Source organism: Carcharhinus amblyrhynchos, chromosome 5 (genome assembly GCF_965287045.1).
Source record: "Carcharhinus amblyrhynchos chromosome 5, sCarAmb.v2.hapA, whole genome shotgun sequence".
Lineage (NCBI taxonomy): Eukaryota > Metazoa > Chordata > Chondrichthyes > Carcharhiniformes > Carcharhinidae > Carcharhinus > Carcharhinus amblyrhynchos.
In genome coordinates this window covers 95,067,967-95,091,840 of record NC_137328.1, presented here as the reverse complement: position 1 = coordinate 95,091,840, position 23,874 = coordinate 95,067,967, and the positions used below count along the sequence as shown (strand labels likewise).

General features: G+C 38.1%; 1 protein-coding gene across 5 annotated transcripts in view; it reads left to right on the top strand.

The window, feature by feature from the left end:
- The window catches only part of ccdc125 (coiled-coil domain containing 125), a 35,283-nt gene extending 11,785 nt beyond the window's left edge, over positions 1 to 23,498 (top strand). For all 5 annotated transcript variants that reach the window (XM_080189217.1, XM_080189215.1, XM_080189214.1 and 2 more), the window contains exons 4-12: positions 54 to 140; positions 2,737 to 2,814; positions 6,592 to 6,677; positions 7,749 to 7,831; positions 10,207 to 10,322; positions 11,194 to 11,301; positions 15,198 to 15,372; positions 16,062 to 16,198; positions 20,794 to 23,498. In XM_080189217.1, coding sequence (XP_080045343.1) covers positions 54 to 140; positions 2,737 to 2,814; positions 6,592 to 6,677; positions 7,749 to 7,831; positions 10,207 to 10,322; positions 11,194 to 11,301; positions 15,198 to 15,372; positions 16,062 to 16,198; positions 20,794 to 21,048 — 1,125 coding nt within the window. In that variant the 3' untranslated portion in view covers positions 21,049 to 23,498. The remainder of the gene's footprint in view (positions 1 to 53; positions 141 to 2,736; positions 2,815 to 6,591; positions 6,678 to 7,748; positions 7,832 to 10,206; positions 10,323 to 11,193; positions 11,302 to 15,197; positions 15,373 to 16,061; positions 16,199 to 20,793) is intronic.
- The last annotated feature ends 376 nt before the right edge of the window (positions 23,499 to 23,874 follow it).

The window sequence follows — 23,874 nt, the reverse complement described above, 5'->3', positions numbered from 1 at the left end:
GCTTATTTCAAGAACTGTAACTGTGTTTAATTTCTACGTTTTATATTGTGCAGGAAGCAGAATTTCTACGATCTGAGCTTGAAGTAACACAACAACAACTTGAGGGAAAATATGAAGCATTAAAAATACTGCAGAGCATGGTGAGTTGCATGTCCATGTTACTTATCACAAACACTGGACTCCGATGTTTTAATGCCATTGAATAGCTGGGCCTCATGCAGTGGAAGAGGAAACCTGATGTGACTATAGTCCTACCACATTCGTACTAATAACTCAGCATTAGTGAAAGTTTAGCTTTCATTCAAACAAATAGTTTGGTTGCTAGATTTTGTTAGAAACTGTTAAAGTAAATATGATTCCTAGATTTATGAATAGAAAAATAAAAGTTTAAGATTTCTATAATTTTTATTCTTTTGCAGAATGTGGTATCGCTGGCAAGGCCAGCATTAATTGCCATCCCTAATTGCATGTGAGAAGGTGGTGGTGAGCTGCTGCCTTGGTGTGCAGTTCATGTGGTGTGGTGGCACCCAGAGTGCAATTAGGAAGACAGTTCCATTGAATAGCTATTGTTTTGAAGCCCATTATAGATGCTTCGTTGGTGACTATCCTTAGCTACTATTGACTGCTTTGCACAGGAAATTGAATTCCTGACCATGAATCATATATTAACTAAACAACAAAGAAATTACTATATACGGTGCATGACTTGGAGGTGATTTCTCCATGACATTTCTTCCCCCTTCTCAGTGGCAGAGAAATGTGTGCTATTCAAGTAAGGTTGGTTGTGCATCCTGTAGACAAGAGACAGTGACCATATTTTTCAGGTTTTTGGAGAATGAATATTAAAGGGCAATAATGAAGCAAGTTTGTTGGACTTCAGTCAGTTTTTTTGTTCTTTCCTGGGACATGGGTGCCACCTACCAGGTCAGCATTTTTATTGACCATTCCTAATTGCCCTTGAGAAGCTGGTGGTGATCTGCTGCCTTGAACAGCTGCAGTCCATATGGGAAGGTACATATAGAGTTCTGTTAGGAAGGGTGATCCAGGATTGAAGTTCCATCCATCCAGATGTGACTACTAAATCTCACCATCAGACATTGGAGCAGAAGTAGGCTGTTTGGCCCATCAAGTCTGCTCTGCCATTTGAGATCATGACGGGTCTGAAATGATAATACTCAACTACACTTCCACCATATCCCATAACCCATGATTCCTTTACTAATTAAAAATGTCTATCTCATCTTTGAACATATCTAACTACCTAGCCTCCACAGCCTCTGCTGTAAAGAATTCCATAGATCCACTATCCTCTGAAAGAAGAAATTCCTCCTCATCTCTGTCTTAAATAGATATTCCCGTACGCTGAGATTCCCGTACTCTCTGGCCCTCGACTCTCCCACAAGGGAAACAGCCTCTCTGCATCTACCTTGTCAAGCTCCCTGCAAATCCTAGATATCTCAATAATGTCACCTCCCATTTAAACTCCAACGAGTACAGACTCAACTTCCCCTCATAAAAAATTCCTAGGATCAACCTTGTGAACCTTCTCAGGCCTGCCTCCAATGCTCGTATGTCTTTCCTTTAGTAAGGAGACCAAAACTGTTCAGAATATTCCAGGTGTGGTTAAACTAGTGCTGTAAAGTTTTGGCAAGTCTTACTTATTTTTGTATTCCATTACCCTTCAGAAGGTGGTGGTGAGCTGTGTTCTTGAGCTGCTGCAGTCCCTGAGATATAGGTACACCACCGTGCTGATAGGGAATTCCAGGATTTTGACCCAGCAACAGTTGTAAATTTCTTGCAGGGTGCCAACCATGTTTTCTTATCCTCTCAAAATAGCTGACAATTTATACTGCTCCGTCAGGAGTTAATGTATAAAATGAACTGGATTTTTGCTTTGGAAAAACTGAAAGGAAGCAATAACTATGATGTAGAAAGATTATATGAATGAGGCCATGAAAATGCGTAAAAGAATAAAAGGATGTGAATGTAATGGAGCAAGTAATTTAAGATTCAGGGGAAAAAAAATGACCATAGTGGTCACATTGCATTTATGTTATTGGGCTGGTAATCCCATGCACCTGGACAAATGATTTTGAGGTTCATTCAAATTCCACCAGCAGCTGGGGAATTTGAATTCAAATAACTAAATACATTTGTAATTAAAAGCTAATATCAGTAATAGTGACCACAAAATAACTGGATTTTTGTAAAAATTCAATCTGTTTAGGGGATGCAATTTGTTATTATTATTAACTGGACTGGTCTATGTGATTCTAGACCCATAGCCAACATGATTGAGTCTTAACTGCTTAGTCAAATGGTATAGCAAGCATTCTATTACTAAACTGCATTCAGTGGTTCAAAAAAATGGCTTGTTAAGATGGGTAATAAAATGCTGGCCTTGCCTGTGATGCCCACGTTCTGAGAGTGGTTTTTAAACAAAGGTTTTTGCCCTTGTGACAAAGAACATCAGCATTGGCAACACAGAAAACTGAGAGAATTTCCTAATGTGCCAGAGCCGTACCTGGCCAATACTATTTTGAGTGAACCAAATTACTTAAAACTTATCCAAGTAAAGGGACAAATTTCTTTTGCCCATACTGTAAGAGTATTTGAAGTTTTCTACTATTCATTTGTCAGCTTTCTTCAAAGTGCTTTTCTTCTAAATATGGAAAATGAATTATGTCCTGTATATGTTCCAAAGTACTTACGATTGTGTCACTCTATATTTAACAGGCTGTGCTTGATAAAGCTACTACACATACAAAGACATTACTTCAAAAAACAGGAGAACGAAATAAGATTTTAGAGAAGGTAAATCGCATGTAGATAAGTGCAAATGTTTATTTATTTTCCAATTCTTCTTAGTTATGGTAGAAACATTTTCATTTCAATTTAAAGTATGTTTCTTTAAGAAGTCCAGCTAAGGACAAATCGTTTAAAATTAAATAATTTATATTACAAATAAAATATGTTTGGAGATTCTACCTTTTTCAAATCAAGTTTATAACTATTCTTTTCCAAATTGTAATTTTTTGCATTAATAAGTTTGTGCACAACATGCGTTACTCTTTTAATGAATCTGTCTTGATTGGTGTACCTTTTCTCCAATTATCTTGCAGGATGATGTTTGTATTGTTGACTTATGACCATCAGGATGGTCCGAATGTTATCTTTAAACCGTGTTTCAGTTTCATTTATATTTTGTTCCATTGGATAATTGTGTGGAATCTTCCTCCTTTTCTCAGTTACACAGGACTTTTTGCTTTTGTTGTGATTTGATATCTGGGAGAGCATCATCAGAACAACCGTGGCATGTTATCCTTGTGTAATATACTCTTTAGTAAAAGGAAAGTCAAGGAAAAGAATCAATTAATTAACCAAAAAGGAGAGAATTTTGTGGAGGCCAAGGGCGTGGCTGATGTACTAAATGAGTACATTGCATTTGTCTTTGCAAAAGAAAAAGATGTTGCCAATGTCACAATAAAAAACAAAGGTATTGGAGAAATTGGACCGAATAAAAATAAAGCAAAGATACCAAAAATAATGCATGGTTCGTAAAGTCACCCAGTCCACACCAGATGAAATCTAGCTTGCTGAGGGAAATATGGGTGGAAATTGTGGAATCTCTGGTCATAATCTTCCAGTCGTCCTTGGATATGGGAGTATAGCCAGATGACTAGCAGATAATAATTGTTATATCCCTATTTTAAGAAAGGGGAGTGGGAAAAATCTGGCAACTGTCAGCCTAATCTCAGTGGTATGGAAACATTTAGAGACAATAATCCAAGACAAAATTAATTGGAATTTTGTAAAATTAGTTAGTAAATGAAAGTACAGGTTTTTTAAAAGGCAAATCTCAGTTGATTAATAAATTCTTTGATTTAATGGAATGCGTTGATGAGGATAGTAGAGCTGATTTATATATGGATTTTAAAAAGACATATGATGCAGCACCACATGATAGACTTGAAGCCTTTTGAATCAAAAAGAGAGTGGCTACATGATACAAAATTGGCTAAAAGGAATGAAAAGTGCAGATTAAATATTGTATTGAATGGGTATTTCTCAGACTGGAAGGAAGTGTTTAGTGGTCACACTGGTCAGTACTCATATCACTGCTCTTTATGTTTTGGATTGTGTTAAAAAGGGAGCAATTTTAAGTTTACAGATGACATACTATGAATGGTGAAGAGGACAGAAATAGACTTTAGGGGGACGTAACATGAACGGGAGGTGAACAGCAGAATAAAAACTGACAATCGCCAAAGAGCCTGTCCCCGTGCTGTATTGTTCTTTGTTCTTTCCATGTCATTAATATAAATATTTAAGGCCCAGGCTGATCTTTGCAGCACTCTACTAGTTGCAAATTGTCAATCCAAAATGACCTTTTTATTTCTGTTCTTCATTTATGTCCTTTAACCAAACTTCAGTCTATTGGCCAAATGTTACATTAACCCCATCAGCCTTTTGTGGCACCTTATTGAATGCCTTCTGAAAATCCAATATACTCCATTCACTGGTTTCCCTTTTGACTATCATATTAGGTATATCCTCAAAAAAAACTCCAACAGATTTGTTAAGCGTAATTTTCGTAAAATCGGGTTGACTTTGTTCAATCATAGTGATTTTCTAAGCGCACTGCTACCATTTAACAATAGATTCCAGCAATCTTCCTACTTCTGATGTGAGACTAATTGGCTGGAAGTCACTTGTTTTCCTTTCTGAAATGATATCTGCTACTTTTCTAATCCATAGCGACTGTCCTAGAATTTGTGGAATTCTGAAAAGTGTGACAATATTTTTAAGAAATGTATTTAAGTCATTTATCTTGTGCAGGATTGTTTCTTTTATGGTTTGTTCTAACCAGTGCTGTTGGGTCTACAATCAAAATCCTCTATGGATATTGCAGCAGCATAATCGCCCCTAATTGTTAGAATATTTGTTTTAATCTGAACTAATGCAGTTCTACTGATTTTAGTGATTCCCCTGGGGGATTGCAGATCGGAACTTGATTAGGATGATTGACAGGGAACAAATCATGCAACTGGATAAAGCTAGGCTTACACAGAATATTCAAATCAGATGCTGCTTGGAGTTGTTAAAGAACACTGCCTCTCTTTTCCTCTCAGAAGTTGAAGACTGGAATCTACTAGGAAATAAGTATCTTTCTATGAGATTCTGCTGTTTGGCAGTGGATCTTGCTCTGAGATTCTGCTGTATGAGAGTCAGAAAACTGTCTGGATTGTAGTTCACAGGTACTAAAAGGCTGGAAATCTAATGACAACATTGTTTCTTGTGTACTATATAGACAAAGCATACCATTCATAGAGAGGGAAACAAGAGAGTGCAGAATGTAATGTTACAGTTATAGCTAGGGTGTAGGCAGTCATAACGGGGGTGTGATACAACCAGAAAGAATGCTTTCTACGGGGCATCTGTAAAAAAAATTGGTGAGAGTTATAGCAGACCCGCCAAGTTTCCTTCGTCTTCTGAGACAGTAGAAGTGTTAATGGGCTTTCTTAACTATAGTGTCGGCATAAGAGGACCAGGACAAATTGTTGGTGAATTGGACACCTAAAAACTTGAAGCCATTTCTACTTCACACCCATTGACGTAGGCAGGGGCATGTCCTCCACTACGCTTCCTGAAGTCGATGACTATCTCCTTCGTTTTGTTGGGAGAGATTATTGTCGCCGCACCAGTTCATCGGATTCTCTCTCATTCCTGTACTCTATCTCATCGTTGTTTGGGATCCGACCCACTATGGTGGTGTCGATTTTTGAGTTTGCTGATGACATCTACTTTTGGTGCTAACTGCTTCTTAAGAAGAGATTTATGTTTGTGGAGATACTGCTAAATTAGAACAATAGAGATGGATAGCTATTAAGAATTCTACTTTGTCAAATTTAAGTATTTTAATTGGTAAAGATTATATTAATTTGTTTTGTTATATTTCATCTGTGTTCTTAAATAAAGTTTGTTTTCATAAAAGCTTCTTTGTGGGCCAGTTGAATTACACTTGGAGCAAAACACCTTATGCTCACCCGAATGCCAAAATCAAAAGAAAAATTTAAATCTTAGTTAACTTCATAATGTTGCTTGGATTTTCTGGTCTGATCCCTAACAAAAGTCATAACTAAGGCATCCATGTTTTTCAAAACCTGAGGGTATTGTTCATGTGTCTTATGAAGATGCCCCTTGAATGTTGCTAATGCACCTGCTTCCACCACCTCCAGTGGCACTGTGTCCCAGGCACCCACCACCCTCTGGGTGAAAACTTTCCTCTCATCTTAAACCTGTGCCCTCTTGTAGTTGACCCAGCCCTACAAATCCAAGTATTAATTCCTTAAACAAAGGTAGCTGATCTTAGCCAGAAGAGTTTTCACTGTGCTTTGGCTATGAAATCTGAATTTTTCAAAAAATCCTAATCTTTCTCCAATGTCTTATCAATGCTTATGTGCCTCCAATGTGTCCATAACTGCTGCCCTCAGGATTATTGAAAGAGGATGCAGAGATTCAGAAAACCTTGTGCAATGTTACTTTGACATTGGTAAATAAATATTTAACAGTTTGTTGCTCTTTTTACAGGAGATAAATGTATTACAGTGGGAAAATGACTTGAAACAGGATAAATTTAAGAATTTAGAACAGTTCTGGATTACAAGATGTGATCGGTTAGTAGACTAAGAATGCAACAATTTGTCATGATAACTCCATGTTTTGAGATGATAAAACCTTCCTTTGACGAACATGAAGATTCTGTAATCAAGCCAGTTAATTTAAATTTCCCTTAATAGGTCACGGGTGAAGGATGGTATGATGGTGGTGGGGAGAGGGGAGGGATATATTAAAGACAACTTGTTTTGATCTTGAATTTTTGACTGCTATGACCTGTCAGTCCTTGTGTTCACTCGAATCCCACCTGATTTATTTGTTTTTCTTCCTTTTGTATGTTTCCCCATTTGGTTTCTCATTCCTATGTAAGTTCTTGTTGCTCCCTTGCAGAATGAATTCATACTCAGTGTGGGGTGACGGGGATAGAATCGCTCAAGGCTTATGTAATTTTCATTCAGCTGACTGATTAACTTCTGGCATAAATTCTGATTCATTAGGGCATTTGCTGTGGTTAGAAAGTCTCTTGCAAATTTCACTTGTCCAGTGGTATCTTGCATATATTTACTGTACATCACATTATCTTTTCCTGCAAAGTAACAGTATGCATATGTTTGTGATGTCAGAAAAATCAAACATCTATGTTGATATGTCAAGTGTATAATGATCTCAGTGATCATGGTGATGGGCAGTTTTTGAGTCGAATTCTTGTGTTCACAGGAGGAAGGCCTATGACTTGGGCAAATAGACTTTTCTTTGTCTCTTGTTAATTACTAATCCCAATCACTTTGAACCTTTCTGATTTGAATTTTCAAGGCTTTTCCACTTAATTTCTTGCCGTTCTTGTCCCCTCTGTAATATTCAATGGGAATACTCAAATTAGCTGCAGTTATCTTCCATAGTTCTGTACAGCCCCCTGTTCCCCCACAGATTAAAGATCAATCAACACTTCATTGGTTGAGTCATGTTTGTGGATACTGCAATATCATGCCACTAGTTAAATTTTTGTTGAACTAACTTTTCTATTTGTCAAATAACTATTCATGATTGTTGAAAGGTCTTTATTTGAAATTCTATTTCCTTAAGTGCTTGCATACGAACAAGGAAATCTTCAATTTTCCTTTCCTTCACAGGATGTATGTCGAAAATGCTGAACTTACAAAAACTTTGGAGGCAAAAGATGCTGAGATTCGGGATCTCAAATCAGAAAATGCTGGTGAGTACAGTACTTTATTGTATTGTGACAAGGTGAAGGAGCTCTCCATTGCATCAGTCTGGGATAGATTCAGATGCCAGTTCCAGTGGTGAAAATGTTAAAAATCTGAGGGTACCTTGGTCATTCATCATATGAGAGTCTTGATGTTGAATGCTGGCAGACTATTTGACTGAAGGGTGTATTACAGCAAAGACTGTTCCTATACCCTCCAATATTCAAACCAACAGGCTTCAAGCAAGGGTTGCAATTTAACCTTGTATCACCAAGACCAATTGTAGTTATCCTACCACAATTCAGCTGAGGCTAATAAACAACTGATTAACCCGCATACTTTTGTTGTTTGGATGGTCCAGCTACTAATTGCTGATCCAATGATGAATTGCCCCGGAACGTTTTTGGACCCATTGTATTTTTCTCTCACTCAAATGGGTGAGGATCTGGCAGATGGAGTATAATGTTGGCAAGTGTGAAGTTATCCACTTTGGAAGGAATAATAATAAAATGGACTGTTATTTAAATGGTGAAAAATTACAACATGCTACTGTGCAGAGGGACCTGGGGATCCTTGTGCATGAATCGCAAAAACTCAGTCTGCAGGTGCAGCAGGTGATCAAGAAAGCAAATGGAATGTTGGCCTTTATCGCGAGGGGGATAGAATATAAAAGCAGGGAGATCTTGCTGCAATTGTACAAGGTACTGGTGAGGCTGCAACTAGAGTACTGTGTGCAATTTTGGTCCACTTATTTGCGAAAGGATATATTGACTTTGGAGGGAGTACATAGAAGGTTCACCAGGTTGATACCGGAGATGAGGGGGTTAGCTTTTGAGGAGAGATTGAGTAGACTGGGCCTGTACTCATTGGAGTTTAGAAGGCTGAGGGGAGATCTTATAGAGACATATAAGATAATGAAGGGGCTAGACAGGGTAGAAGCAGAGAGATCGTTTCCACTTAGAAAGGAAACAAGAACGAGAGGGCCCAGCCTCAAAATAAGGGGGAGCCAATTTAGAACAGAGTTGAGGAGGAACTTCTTCTCTCAAAGGGTAGTGAATCTTTGGAATTCTCTGCCCATTGAAGCAGTGGAGGCTGCCTCGTTAAATGTGTTTGAGTTACAGGTAGATAGATTTCTGATCAATAAGGGAATTAAGGGTTATGGGGAGCAGGCTGATAAGTGGAATCAGATCAGCCGTGATCTTATTGAATGGCGGGGCAGGCTTGAGGAGCTAGAAGGCCTACTGCTCCTGTTTCTTATGTTATTATGTTCTTATGATCATTACTCATTTTTAATCCTTGATGGTGAGTCTTGGCAGACTGTGTTCATGTTACAGTCAGAGTCAGATTCTTGCTTGCATTCTCACCAGATACCCATAATACACATTGGAAAGCAAATTGGAGTTCCTGTGCCAGTTTTTCCCTCCCTAAACCCGGCCTTGAGCTCAATTGCAGCAAGCTTTTTGGGTGAGTTGACTCACCTAGCAGACTAAAGATCAGATTTGCCACCTTTCATGTCCTGTAGTATTGATATTTTTAAAGTTTCTTATTCCCATTTATATGCTCCTATACACTCTATCTTTCAAGGTGGTGACTCCTTTATGGACCATGACTTCTGTTAGATTTTCTAAATGATTATTCATGTAATGACATTCTTGAGTTTTGGCACACTCTTTGATTACATGGAATTATCATCTTTCTTGTTTCTAGCCTAGGGCTGTCAGTGCCAGGACATTTGACCCTTCAAGCCTGCTCCATGATTCATGGCTGATTTGATTGTGGCCTCAACTCTACTTACCTGACGTTTTTTTATTAATTGAATTTAAATTCCATCAGCTGTCTACCCTTTCCTAAATATGCCTTTTCCCTGATATGATAGCCTCACTTCACAAAGAAGTCTTGCACTGGCACACGCTAAATTGCATCACCAACATACTTGTCTGTCTGAAGGTTTGGATTTGAATTTCAACAGAAGAATATTCTGATGTAATTTTACCCTCTGCTTTAACCAATCAATGGCTTTTTGTCCCAATTAGATTTAGCAATTGGAATACCAACTTCTGACTTTTCTACTTTTACTACGAGAAATGGAAAACAGTAGCTTTATAATTACAAGTCAGCTTTCTGGTCAGTCAGCCAGTCCACTGGCGTAACTCCTTGCAAAATCCAAACATAATATTTGTGCATGCATTAAAATATTTGGTTTATAACCAAAATGTTTTATAAGTTATTTGAGTCTTGTTCAAAACAATGTCAAAGTGACCAGATTTGGAAACATTGAAAGTTGATTTTGTGGCATCTTTTTGTTGCTTTAAAATGTTTACTGCAACCCTTTAACTAAACACATCTATTTGTTTCATATATCTCATTATATTTATTTTCTTAGTTTTGAATCAACAATGTTCAGAACTACTGGCCATGCTAGATGCAAAAGATAAGCACACATTCCAAAGAACGTTGCCGGTAAACAAGAAACACTTCACTGAGGTTACAACGTTGGAGGTAAAAATCCCAGCAAACCCCTTTACTTCCTGTGTATGACCTCTGTTTTTATTCTACATTTAATTTATAAAATTATCCAGGTTGATCAGTGCATATGAAATTGAAAAAAAAGATTTATTTTCTTAACAGTGGTTGTGTGATGGTGCATTCATACTTTTGGGAATGCTATGCAGAAACGAGTGTCAAGACTAAATTATTCACTTGAAACAGTGATCAAAAGGGGTACAACATTGGCAGAGATTTCAGACTACATTGTGTGGCAGGTCACTCAAGCTGATAATCGTGGTGAAGACGGAATAGAAGGGAGGGAGGTAAAGGCCGGGAGAAGAGGAAAGAAACCGAACACTGTAAGCCTGTCAAATTTTCACTTCAGGAACATCTCCTATCCTCCACTTAGTACCATGGAATCTTTTGTGTCTGTCCAGGAAGATAGACGAAGCCTTGATTTAATCTTTCATCTGAAAAATAGCACCTATTACAATGCATCACGCCACAGTGTCAGCCTAAGTTACGTGCTGAAATTCTGCAGTGAGACTTAAACCCATAACCTTTTGACTCAGGTGAGAACGCAACCAACTGAGTCGAATTGATGCTCCAAGAATTATTTTACTAGCTGCGGCTTGCCCTATCGATCAATACTAATGTGGCTCCTTCTGTTTTGGCATGAATTCTGTTACAAGCTATGTGGGGAATGATTCTGTGTCACTAAACAAGCTGCTCACCTTCTGCAATTTGGAGCCTTGCACTAGATCAGTGAAGCTTATGAACTGTACTTCTAAGTTAGTTGGAATTTTTAGATAAACATTTGATTATTGTATTTAATTGACTGTACCTCTCCATTATAATCCAGATTTCTGTTGTTTTCCTTCAGCTGGGAGTGCTTGGAGCATGTCACTGTAATGGTAACGGAGCAGAGCCCTGTGCGTGTGCCAGAATGGCTGCTGCCACCCGCAAACAACTGCTGCAGCTGGAGGAAGAGGTTCATTACTTTTGAAATTTGTTATTAGGTTAAAAAATAGTTTGATATTATAAATCTATCAGTTGTTGATCAGTTAAAACGAGTTTATTCTACCACTGTGATGCTTGAGATTCTTAATGCAGTTATCTTTACATGTTGGACTGTATGAGCCCTTAAAAAAAAAACAGAACGGTTTAACATTATTGTAGAGCTTAATGTAGGCCTAAGGTCCACTTGAAACAAAAAATTATCTGTCTTAAGTGAATTTTCTTGGTGTTTTTACTGTTGCCCTACTGTAACGTAGAAAGTTTAAGCTGAAACTTCAAATAAGGGCACAAATAGGATTTCTGCTAAATCTTTGACATTGTTACAATGGCACAAATTCTGAGGAATTTCATTCTCTTAATATTCTCATTTGGTATAAGGTTGGTAAATCATGTATCTAATGAACACACGGAAGAGCTAGGACAACTCTGTTCAGTTAATAAATCATGTGGCTTCAGTATTTTACTGAGCCTTTTATTCCAATTTAAGAGGTTAAAAAGGCATGAGGATTTTGCTAGAATGATGATTACAGTACTTTTAAAAATCACCTTACGGTTTGGAGACAGTATTATTGAACTGTGAAGAGGATAGTGAAGAACTTCAAAAGGATATGGTTAAGTTGGTGGAATGGCTGTACAAGTGGCAGATGAAGTTCAGTGTGGTGAAATGATTCCTCTTGATAGAACAGGGAGAGACAACATAAAGTAAAGGATACAACTCTAAAGGGGGAGCAGTAGCACAGGGATCTGGGTGTTTGTGTGCATAAGTTATTGAAGGTGGCAGGACAGGTTGAGAAAGTGGTTAATAAAGCATACAGTATCCTAAGCTTTATTAGCAGGGTCATGGAGTACAATAGGAAAGAGGTTATGTTGAACTCCAGCCTCAGTTGCAGTATTGCACTCAGTTTTGGGTGCTGCACTTCGGGAAAGATTTGAAGGCAGAGGAGAGAGTGCAGAAAAGATTAATGAGAATGGTTTCAAGGTTTAGGAACTTCGTTTATGAGAATAGATTGGGGAAGTTGGGACTGTTGTCCTTGGAGAATAGACGGTTGAGACGATATTTGACAGGGGTGCTCAACATTGAGAGACATCTGGATTGAGTAGATGGGGAGAAACTTCCCATTGTTGGAAGGATCAAGAACAAAGGGCACAGATTTAAAGTAATTGACATAAGAAACAATAGTGACATGAGAAAAAACATTTTCATGCAGCAAGCAGTTAACATCTGGAATGTACTGCATTAGTGTGGTGGAGGCATGTTCGACCGGGGCATTCAAAACGGAATTAGATTGTTACCTGTAAAGGAAGATTTTGCAGGATTGTGGGGAGAAGGCTGGAGAATGGCACTAAGTTAATTGTTCAAATGGAGAGCTGGTGCAGCCAGCACAGACTGAATGGCCTTTGTTGATCATACTGAGTTGACGTATGATCAATGGACTGTAGAAGAGATAATGATCATCTTCATAAATGTTGTGTTAGCTGGCAAAGTGTGCAGCACAGATAGAAGGCCAAACGTGTTTGAGAGGAAGTAGCAGCTGGACTGTACTGATGACAGATATAATGGCATTTGTGCTGAATTCCTAAAATTTCTGTGCCTAAAATGAGAAGTGATAATGTTAATGAAATGACTGCTACCCAGTCACCTTAGATCTGCTTCTTTGATAATTTCTATCCACATTGATGATATTTGTATTTGGGTCAGTGCAGTGCATTTATTGCATACATTGAAACTTTGCAGTACATCATAGTATGATACAGCAGAGATAGAAGATCAGGAGGCTATTTAGCCTATTATACTTTGCGAGCTCCTTTTTGAAACTTTCGAATTAATCTCAATTCTGATCTTCACCCCAAACTCTATAAATATTTTCTGTTCAAGTAATGATCCAATTCTGTTCTGAAAGTTCATATTGAATCTGCTTCCATCACCTCTTCAGGCAATTCATTCCAGATCAATGTCACTTCTGGTTCTTTTGCCAATCACCTGGTTGCTAGACCTGTGCCTCTCAAAATAGTTTATCCTTATGTATAGGGGAATTTCACAGTAACTTCATTGCGATGTAAGCCTTACTTGTGACTAATAAATAAACTTTAACTTAAACACTACCAATCCATTCATGATTTTGAATCTCTGTGTCATGTCTCATCTAAATATTCCTTGCTCTAAGGAAAATAATCCATAATAATAAATAAATCACAAAAACTAGATTTAGTTTTTATGAAAAATGTGAAACAGTATGTCTTTACCCAAGATCTTATAATGTCATAAAGGTTAGAGGAATTTGAATTTCTCTTTAACTGTTGAAAATCTTTGACTTGCTGACTGAAGAATCTTGAAATTATAGGAATGTGAGTCTCGGATTTTCTCTTGTATGTGTACTTTGATTCCAATACTGAGAACCTCCCAAAGCATGTCTTTCAAACTTCTCTATCATCATTATATGATGAATTCATCAATAAATGAATGACAGAAGGGATGACCTTAATGGCTGTCACAAGGCCAGCTGAAAGAATTACAACGCTTTGTGCAGATAAGTAATAATGATCCTAATAGAACAATGACCCGACTAGGATATGATGATGTGTGCCTTTAAGTAATTATTATGACTGTGCATAGCTTAAGAGCAGATCACAAATATAAATCAGAGTTTACCAGGACCATCTGTCATTTTTTTAGAAGTCTGATACCAGAGCTTGAGAGGCTTTGGAGGAAATTTATTAGAATGATATCAATGATGAAAGTCTTTGTTGTGCAGAGTAATTACAGAAACTAGGTTTCCTCCTCTTAGTGGAGAAGATTGAGCGGAGTAAATAAAATTGTTTTTAGTGGCAGAGGACTCCAAATTAAGGAATCAAAGATGGCGTAAGGAAAAATCGCTGCAGTGAGATGTTACCATGTGCAATACATGACTTGTAAAGGGCAGTGGAAGTCCAGTAATAACTTTTAAAACGGAATTTATTAAATCTTGAAAAAAAAGATATTCTACACTATGGAGAAAGAGCAGGGGAGTGGGACTAAATGGACAGCTGTTTCATAAACCTGTTAGAAGCATGATGGGCCAGGTATTAATCTAGAATATCAACTTTAGACTGAGTCTTTGGAAACTGTTGAGAAGGAGCTATTTGTCTTTCTTATCTTTGTTCAATGACTACAAAGACCCAACTCAGTGTATCACTTATAACATTTGTATCCAAATGTTCTTACTTAATTGTTCATAATTCATTACACACAATCAACAGTAAAGCTTCCTTCTGTCTCTAAGCAATGTCCAGGATAAAGCTAAGAGGTGAATTTGTGACAGAACAAAAGTTTCAATCTGTTGCTCAGCATCTTGAGTGTGTTTCTTTTTCTTATTGAATTCAAATTCCACCATCTGCTTGGTGGGATTTGATCCCAGGTCCCCAGAACATTAGCTGAGTTTCTGGATTAATAGTCCAATGATAATACCATTGGGCCATCGCCTCCCCCGTGCCCCTTTTCAATGCCCCTTGTATGTTAGCTCATTAAGTATGTATGATCAGTTAATCTGCTTCATGGCATTGCACTTGGATGTCCTACCTGCAAGGTGACAGATATGTTTGAAACTGGCCAGCGTAGTTCCACAACTTGAATGCAGAATGCCTATCAAATTAATGATCTGGAAACTCAGGCTCAATGTGATGCTTCAAAGTGCTACCTTGAGGTTTGTGTGTGATTTACATCCAAGGTTTTCTGCTTACCTTGCTTGTAGGAAAGTTGCAAAGCAAATACTATTTCTAAACACCTACTGTTCTTATTGTTTTCTTGTCATGACTTCTGTAACAAGACACAAGTGTAATTTCAGAACTTATCAATTAAGTTATTGTTTTCTGTGTGTAATCTTGAATCATTAGTTTGATCTTCAGAGAAAGCGGGAGGAAGAGGCATACGTAATGGTTGATGCATTTAGAATTGCTTTTGAACACCAATTAAAAAGGACAAATGATCAAGCTCTCCGAATTACTGAAGCAGAAAAACTGCATAGAAAAGATACCAAGAAAGGACTTGTTTGGAAACGAACAAAAGAAGGTAAAATTTTGGCGTATGACCTGTTAATTTTATATGTTAACTGAGTCACGTTATATATAAATGCATTTGAAGAGTTCAGTCATAAATAGGTTTAAACTGAACTTGTTGATCAGTCCACTAGATCAGTGATGGGCAACCTATGCTGGTGAGTGGGCCGCATGAGTGGCTCTCATTCATCTCAGTGAGGTGCAAGATTGAAATTAGGCTTGTTCACTAACCATGACCCCATGAATAAGATTAAATATGTTTAGTACATGCCGCATATTTTGTAATTTATAGAAAATGCTTAATCATTATGTATTAATAGAACTAGCATCAACTTCAAATGGTATAAACAAACTAAATATTTACACTTTGGACATAGAGGGAGCATATAGGCTATCTCAGTCAATGTTGTGTGAAATCAGTGTTCACCTCACGTCGCTTTCCCTTGCTTTACAAGAGCATCACTTCAGTCATTCTGGTAGGGGAAAAATATCCATGCGGACGGAAATGAGCGGAACGTGGAATTTTGTGGGTGGGCAACAGTCAAAATGTCTCATGGGCCACATTCAGAACCAAGAAGTGCCACGTGCAGGTTGCCCACCACTGCATAGATCAGTGTGTTCCCAATACTATACTGATTTGACATGAATTCCTGATCTTTGTTGAATGTGTAATAATTTTCTTTATTTTGCACATCATTTCAGATCCTGTTAACAAAACAAAAGTGATGCATGCAACACTTGGACAAAAGTTGAAGGGCCTGATCAATTCTTCAATAGACGACAAGAAACTGGAGTTCCTAGAGGATCCGCAGGAAGTGCTAAAGATACTTATAGACTTGGTTGGTGATGCTTTTAATATATTACCACATAATGCCTAAGTTTGTGGGGAGGGTGGATTCAGTAGAATCTTGGATCAAACTTTCATGTGCCCAATTAGTGCTTGTGAAATGGTATATTCTGTTCAAACAATATTTAAAAGGAATATATGATTATTACTAAAATAGTCTACACAGATGGTGCAAGTAAAAAGAAAGCAGTACAAAATATCAGGTGCTGTTTTCTTTCTTCAGTGCTCTTTCCTAAGAATTAAGTAATTGTTGAAACTATTGTTTCAGAATTATAGTCACCTTTCCCTGGCAAAACAAGATGGTAGTCATGATGTGGGTATGCTGGCGTTGGACTGGCGTAAACAGAGTGAAAAGTCTGACAACACCAGGTTTTAGTCCAACCTATTTATTTGATAATATACTCACAAGCTTTTGGGGTTAGCCCCTTCGTCAGGTTCACCTGACGAAGGGGCTAACCCCGAAAGCTTGTGAGTATATTATCAAATAAATAGGTTGGACTAAAACCTGGTGTTGTCAGACTTTTCACTCTCAAAACAAGATGGAACAGTATTATTTTTAAAAAATGCTATTAGAAAATCCAGGTTATTTTTCTTAATTAAAAACTGTTATTAGAATTAGCTGATTTGTAGCATGTGGAAAGTTGGTGTAAAGCAAATTTTTTTGTCATGGTCCTTTTATATGTTTTGTTTAGAAGTGGGGACTTGGTTGCAATGAAATCTTTCCTTGGCTTTGGTAATTTATTATGACATTGCACAATAACATGAAGCTCATTGCTACTCTGAAATCATCTGAACAGCAATAAAGTGGTCAGAAAAATGGCAGATGCTATTTAAAAAGTACATCCAATGAGAATGTGGTTAATGTAACAAAGGCCATATTATATAGGAGCATAATTAGGCCACTCGGCCCATCGAGTCTGCTCTGCTGTTCAGTCATGGCTGATATTTTTCTCATCCCCATTCATCTGCCTTTTCCCCATAGCCCCTGATCCCCTTATTAATCAAGAACCTATTTATTAAAGACACTCAATGACTTGGCCTCCACAGCCTTCTGCAGCAAAGAGTTCCACAGATTCACCACTCTCTGGCAGAAGAAATTTCTCTTCATTTCTGTTTTAAAGGACCTTCCCTTTAGCCTGAGGTTGTGTCCTCTGGTTCTAGTTTTTGCCAGTAGTGGAAAAATTCTCTCCACGTACACTCTATCCAGGCCTCACACTATCCTGTAAGTTTCAATAAGATTCCCCCCCTGCCCCCCAATCCTTCTAATCTCCAATGAATACAGACCCAGAGTCCTCAACCATTCCTCATATGACAAGCTCTTAATTCTAAGGGTCATTTTTGCGAACCTTCTCTGATCCTTTCCAAGGCCAGCACATCCTTTCTTGGATATGGGGCCCAAAACTGAATACTTCAAATGGGGTCTGACAGGAGCTATATACAGCCTCAGAAGTACATCCCTGTTCTTGTATTCTAACCCCCTTGACATGAATGCTAACATTGAATTTGCCTTCCTAACTGCTGACTGATCCTGCCCGTTAACCTTAAGAGAATCCTGAACAAGGACTCCCAAGTCCCTTGATGTTTCTGATTTCCTAAGCATTTTCCCATTTAGAAAATATGCTTCCATTCCTCCTCCAAAGTGCATAACCTCACACTTTTCCACATTGTATTCCATCTGCCTCTTCTCTGCCCACTCTCCTAACCTGTCCAAGTCCTTCTGCAACCCCTCTGCTTCCTCAATATTACCTGTCCCTCTACATACCTTTGTATCATCTGCAAAGTTAATAACAGTACCTTCAGTTCCTTCTTCCAAATCGTTAACCTATATTGTGAAAAGTTGTGGTCCCAGCATTGATCCCTGAGACACACCTCTAGTCACCAGCTGTCATCCTGAAAAAGACCTCTTTATCCCCAGTCTCTGCCTTCTGCCAGTCAACAATCCTCTATCCATGCCAGGATCTTATCCTTAGGATGAAAAAATCCAGGAGTGTTAGTAGATTTGAAATCAATGTCCAGTCAATGCAAAGCAGTATTCAGCAAAATCACTCATGTCACTATATTCCTTATATGCTTATGACTCCTTGGCCAAATTCCAGTCCAGCTCCATTTTCAAGTTTGCTGATGACACTACCGTAGTGGGTCAGATCTCAAACAATGACGAGACGTAGTAAAGAGATAGAGAATCTGGTAAACTGTTGTGATGACGGCAAGCTCTTCCTCAATGTCAACAAAATGAGGGAGCTAGTTATCAACTTCAGGAAACATAATGGAGGACATACCCCTGTCTACATCAACAATGATGAACTAGAAATGGTCAAGGACTTCAAGTTTCTAGATTTCCAATCAATTACAACCTGTTCTGGTCTCTGTATGCTGATACGGTAGTTAAGAAAGCCCACCAACGCCTCTACTTTTTCAGAAAGCTAAAGAAATTTGGCATGCCCACTGCAACTCTCAAATGTTTACATATCCACCATAGAAAGCATCCTTTTTGGATGTATCACAGCTTGGTATGGCTGCAGCTCTGACCAAGACCGCAAGAAACTACAAAGGATCATGAATGTAGCCCAGTCCATCATGCAAACCAGCCTCTCATCCATTGACTCCGTCTGTGCTTCATGCTACCTTGAAAAAGCAGTCAACATAATTAATGACCACACGCACCCCAGACATACTGTCTTTCATCAGGAAAAAATTCAAAAGCCTGAGAGCACTTATCAACTGATTCAAGATCAGCTTCTTCCTTGCTGTCATCAGATTTTTTAATAATCTATCATATATTAAGTTGATCTTTCTCTTCAGCCTAGATTCTGCACCCTATTCTTTCCGTCTCCCCTGTGAACATTGTTTTGTCTATATAGCATGCAAGAAACCATTTTTCACTGTATCTCAATACATGTGACAAAAATGAATTAAATCCAAGTCATTTGCTGCACATAGGTTATTCAGCCCATCCAGTGTCTGCTGGCCCGTTATGGTGCAATTCAGTCAGTCTCATTTCTCTACTCTATCCCTATAGTTCTGTAAGTTTATTTCCTTTGTGTCCGTCCAGTTTCCTTTTGAAATCATTGATCATGTCTGGTTCCACCACCCACATACACAATGAATTCCAGAACATTACCACTAGCTGCATTAAAAAAAGTTCTACCTAACATCTTCTTGCATCTCTTGCCCAAAACCTTAAATCCATGTCTCTAGTCCTTGTACTATTAGACAGGAAAAAATTGTTACCATTATCTATCTTGTCTGGATATTTCATAATCTTGTACACCTTTAACAATCTCCCCTTGATTTCCTTTACTCCAAGGAAAACAACCCCACCTACATACAAACATAAAATTAGCTGCAGGCCATTGGTCTGCTCTGCCATTCAGTAAGATCATGGCTGATCAGATTATGACTTCAATTCCACATTCTGCCTACCCCCAATAATTTTGACTTCTTTATTAGTCAGAAGTCTACCTACCTCTGCATTAAAAGACATTCTTAGAATCTTCCTCTACTGCTCTGGGGAAAAGGGTTCCAAAGTTTCATGATCCTCAGAGAAAAATTTCTTCTCATCTACTTTAAATGGGAGATTCATTATTTTTAAATTGTGTCCTTTACTTCTAGTCTCTCCCATTCAGCATCCATCCAGTCAAGTCCCCTCAAGATCTTGAGATAAAAGCAAAATAGTATGGATATTGGAATCTGAAACAAAACAAAATGCTGGAAAATCTCAGCAGGTCTGATAGCATCTGTGGAGGGAGAATAGAGCCAATACTTCAACTCAGAACGGTCATTCAAATTCAGAGCATTTCCCTCAGGATCTTTGTATGTTTTAATATGATCACGTCTTGATCATCTAAACTCAATGGGTACAGGCCCAGCCTCTCCAACCTTTCCTTGTAAGATAACTCCTCTCATCATAGATCTCAGTCAAGTGAACTTCCTTATCAGTCGAGTGAACCCTCTCCAATCTAACCTTGTAATTTCCTCATCCCTGGAACGATTCTGATAAATCTCCTTTGCGCTGTCTCATGGACCCTTGCATCCTTCCTAAAGTATAGCACTATATATTTAAAGCTGTAGAATACAAGGTAGCGTGAGTCATCACACTAGACAATGTTTTAGCCTAATTACACTTCAAGCATTCTGCCAACGTCTGGTCATTAAGTCACAAGGAAGACAAAGAATACTCGTGGATGATCCGAGTCTAAAAGATCTCTCTGATGGAAAAGGGCTACAAAACTTGTGCCCTTTGGTCTTACATTGAAGTGTCAGCCTATATTGTGCTGAGGCTCCCTAGGAAGGCTTAAATTCTCAGCTTAACTCCGATGAGAGAGATACAACTAACACATAAAATGGACTCCTGGATGCTATAAATGGAAAGGAAAATCCTGGTTTTAGATAATCAACTTTAGGGTCTTTCAAGATGGATAAACTGGGGCGGGCTTAATGATCTGTCTTGTTCATCATTGTCTTATGAAATGTGTTGCTCTAAGTGATTATTTGACCAGCTTGAAGTATTCATCAGATATTTAGTCACTTATTAAGGTTTTAATAATTGATTAAGAGTCTAAATCTGTTTATTTCTTTCAATGACAGTTAAATGATAAAGAGGAAGCTCTGGCACATCAGCGGAAGGTTAGCTACATGTTGGCCCGAAGTGTTGAGGAACAAGAACGAAATCTCTCCAGGATGGACACTCCAACTATTGAAAGATCTGAATCTGATCATTGTCAAAAAAGATGGCACAAATTAAAAAATATATCTTGTTCACCATTTGATAAAAATCAAAGTGAACGCAGAACTATTTTGAGGGCAAACTCTTCCCCAGCAGGTTACTTTGTGGACAGTTGAGAATTCATGAGAGTTTATAAAAACACTGATTTTTGTGGCAAGAAGTTTAGTGGGACAAGATGATGAATCTCACTGCAGCAAACAGAAACTTGACTTTGAATGACTTCTGTTCATAAAGTGTCAAAAGGGCAACCTTTCAAAGGGAACGTTATGTTATATCTATTGTTTAAATTAATTTGTAAGTATTCTTTTAAAAATGGACTGCTTAAGTCATTCATTTCCCTTTTACTGAAATGTTGATCATCCAATTTGTTTACATGGTTTAGTTTGCCTTAGAAAATGAGTATGTGACTGACTTACCAAATCTAAACATATTACAGCATTTAATGTTAATGGATATAATTTAGCACTTATCTTTCTTGACTGTTAAATGACATTATTTAATTTATAACATGAATGAGGATTACAAGTTAAACTAAATTATCAGACTGACAACGGTCTAGCCAGAGCACACCTTGAGTAATGTTCCGTTCTGGTCGTCAAGACACAAGAGAAACAGTGCAGGGAATTGCCGTACAGATAATCCTAATCTTGCAGGTTATGAAAAAAAATTGGGCTGTTCAGCCTTGAAAGAAAGTCTCCTGAGAGATTTTCTTTTTTGTAGCATTATAAAAGGTAAATCTGGAAAATTATTTCAGATTAAATTGCAAGTGAAAGATGCAGGTGAGAAACAAATTTAGAATTGGTATCAGAAAATCTTCCATCACACAAAATAAATCATTTGTACTGTATATGAGCTATCGGGCTTCATGTCAATGAATTATTTGTTGAGTGTTATTTAAGTAAACGCTGGTATACTTACTGAGGTCCCCCAAACAACAATCAAATAAATGATCAGTTTTTGCTAATATTGAGTGAAAGATACACTTTAAGTTTAGCTTCAAATTAAACTTTGGGATCATCTTGTCCATTTTAACCTTATCTGAAATTACCTTGTGTCATATAACTGCAACAAGGAATTTGATTTGAGAAAATGGTACAGATAGAACTTTAGGAAAAGAAAGTTGGTAGTGTCAAGCCTTGCCTAGATGCAATTTGATAAATTGTACTTGTGTCATAGAAGTTGCAAATCATGGGAGAATAATGTTATAATAATGACAGTAATTAGCAAATATATTTTTTTAAAACTGCAGTTTATATGAATAGATTACCTAATTTGCTGATTTGGGAAAATACAGCATAATATGAAATGAAACTTTCTATTGCCAATCTCTCTTACTTTTCACTGATAGAATTGTATATTTTAGCTATGCGTTTCCTCACCCCCCCATCAAATAAAATAACATCAAATTACAAATCTGCTGGAGAATAGATAGTAGGTGTGGCATCAGACCTAGTCTAATTTAATTTTCCTCATCACATTTTGCATTTTGTAATACTTCCTGTCATTTCCTCATTCGGAAATGTTTGAGACTTCTTGGTAACAGGTAAGAAATAGAAAAATTAAGTTTAAAGTGAGAACTCTCAATGTATTAAAGTTTATTACAACTAAACGATCAATTAAAAAGATGGCAAATTGGTGCAGGTGGTGAAGCCGCATGGGATTAGAGGTGAGCTAGTAAGGTGGATAAAGAACTGGCTCGGTCATAGAAAACAGAGGGTAGCAGTGGAAGAGCGCATTTTTGAATGGAGGACTATGACAAATTACGTTCTTCAGGGATCAGTGCTGGGACCTTTGTGTTTGTCGTACATATAAATGATTTGGAGGAAAATGTTTGGAGAAACTGGTTTGATTAGTAAGTTTGCAGACAACACAAAGGTTGGTGGACTTGCAGATAGCAATGAGGACCATCAGAGGATACAGCAGGATATAGATCAATTGGAGACTTGGGCAGAGAGATGGCAGATGGAGTTTAATCTGGACAAATGTGAGGTAATGCATTTTGGAAGGTCGAATACAGATAGGAAATGTACAGTAAATGGCAGAACCCTTAAGAGTATGATAGGCAGAGAGGACTGAATGTACAGGTACACAAGTCACTGAAAGTGGCAATGCAGATGGAGAAGGTAGTCAAGAAGGCATATGGCATGCTTGCCTTCATCGGTCAGGACATTGAGTTTAAAAATTGGCAAGTCATGTTGCAGCTTTATAGAATCTTAGTTAGGCCACACTTGGAATATAGTGTTCAATTCTGGTTGCCACACTACCAGAAGGATGTGGAGGCTTTGGAGAGGGTACAGAAAAGATTTACCAGGATGTTGCCTGGTATGGAGGGCATTAGATATGAGGAGAGTTTGGAGAAACTTGGTTTATTCTTACTGGAATGTTGGAGGTTGAGGGGCGACCTGATAGAAGTCTACAAGATTATGAGGACCGTGGACAGCGGATAGTCAGAAGCATTTTCCTACAATAGGAGAGTCAATTGCTGGGGGACATTGGTTTAAGGTGCAAGGGGCAAGGTTTGAAGGAGATGTACGAGACAAGCTTTTTACACAGACAGTGGTGGATGCCTGGATGCCAGGGGAGGTAGTGAAACAGTTATGATAGTGACTTTTAAGGGGCATCTTGACAAATAGATGAATAGAATGGGAATGGAGGGATATGGGCCCCAGAAGGGTGGGGAGTTTTACTTCAGTCAGGCAGCATGATCAGTGCAGACTTGGAGGGCCGAAGGGCCTGTTTCTGTGCTGTAATTTTCTTCTATTTCATATGCAGCCTAATTGTAATCAGCTTGTAACTATAGATAGCCCACTGGGTTGTCCACAGAGTACAAAACTCTGGTGTGGCCGCACTTGGAGTATTGCGTACAGTTCTGGTCGCCGCATTATAAGAAGGATGTGGAGGCATTGGAAAGGGTGCAGAGGAGGTTTACCACGATCTTGCCT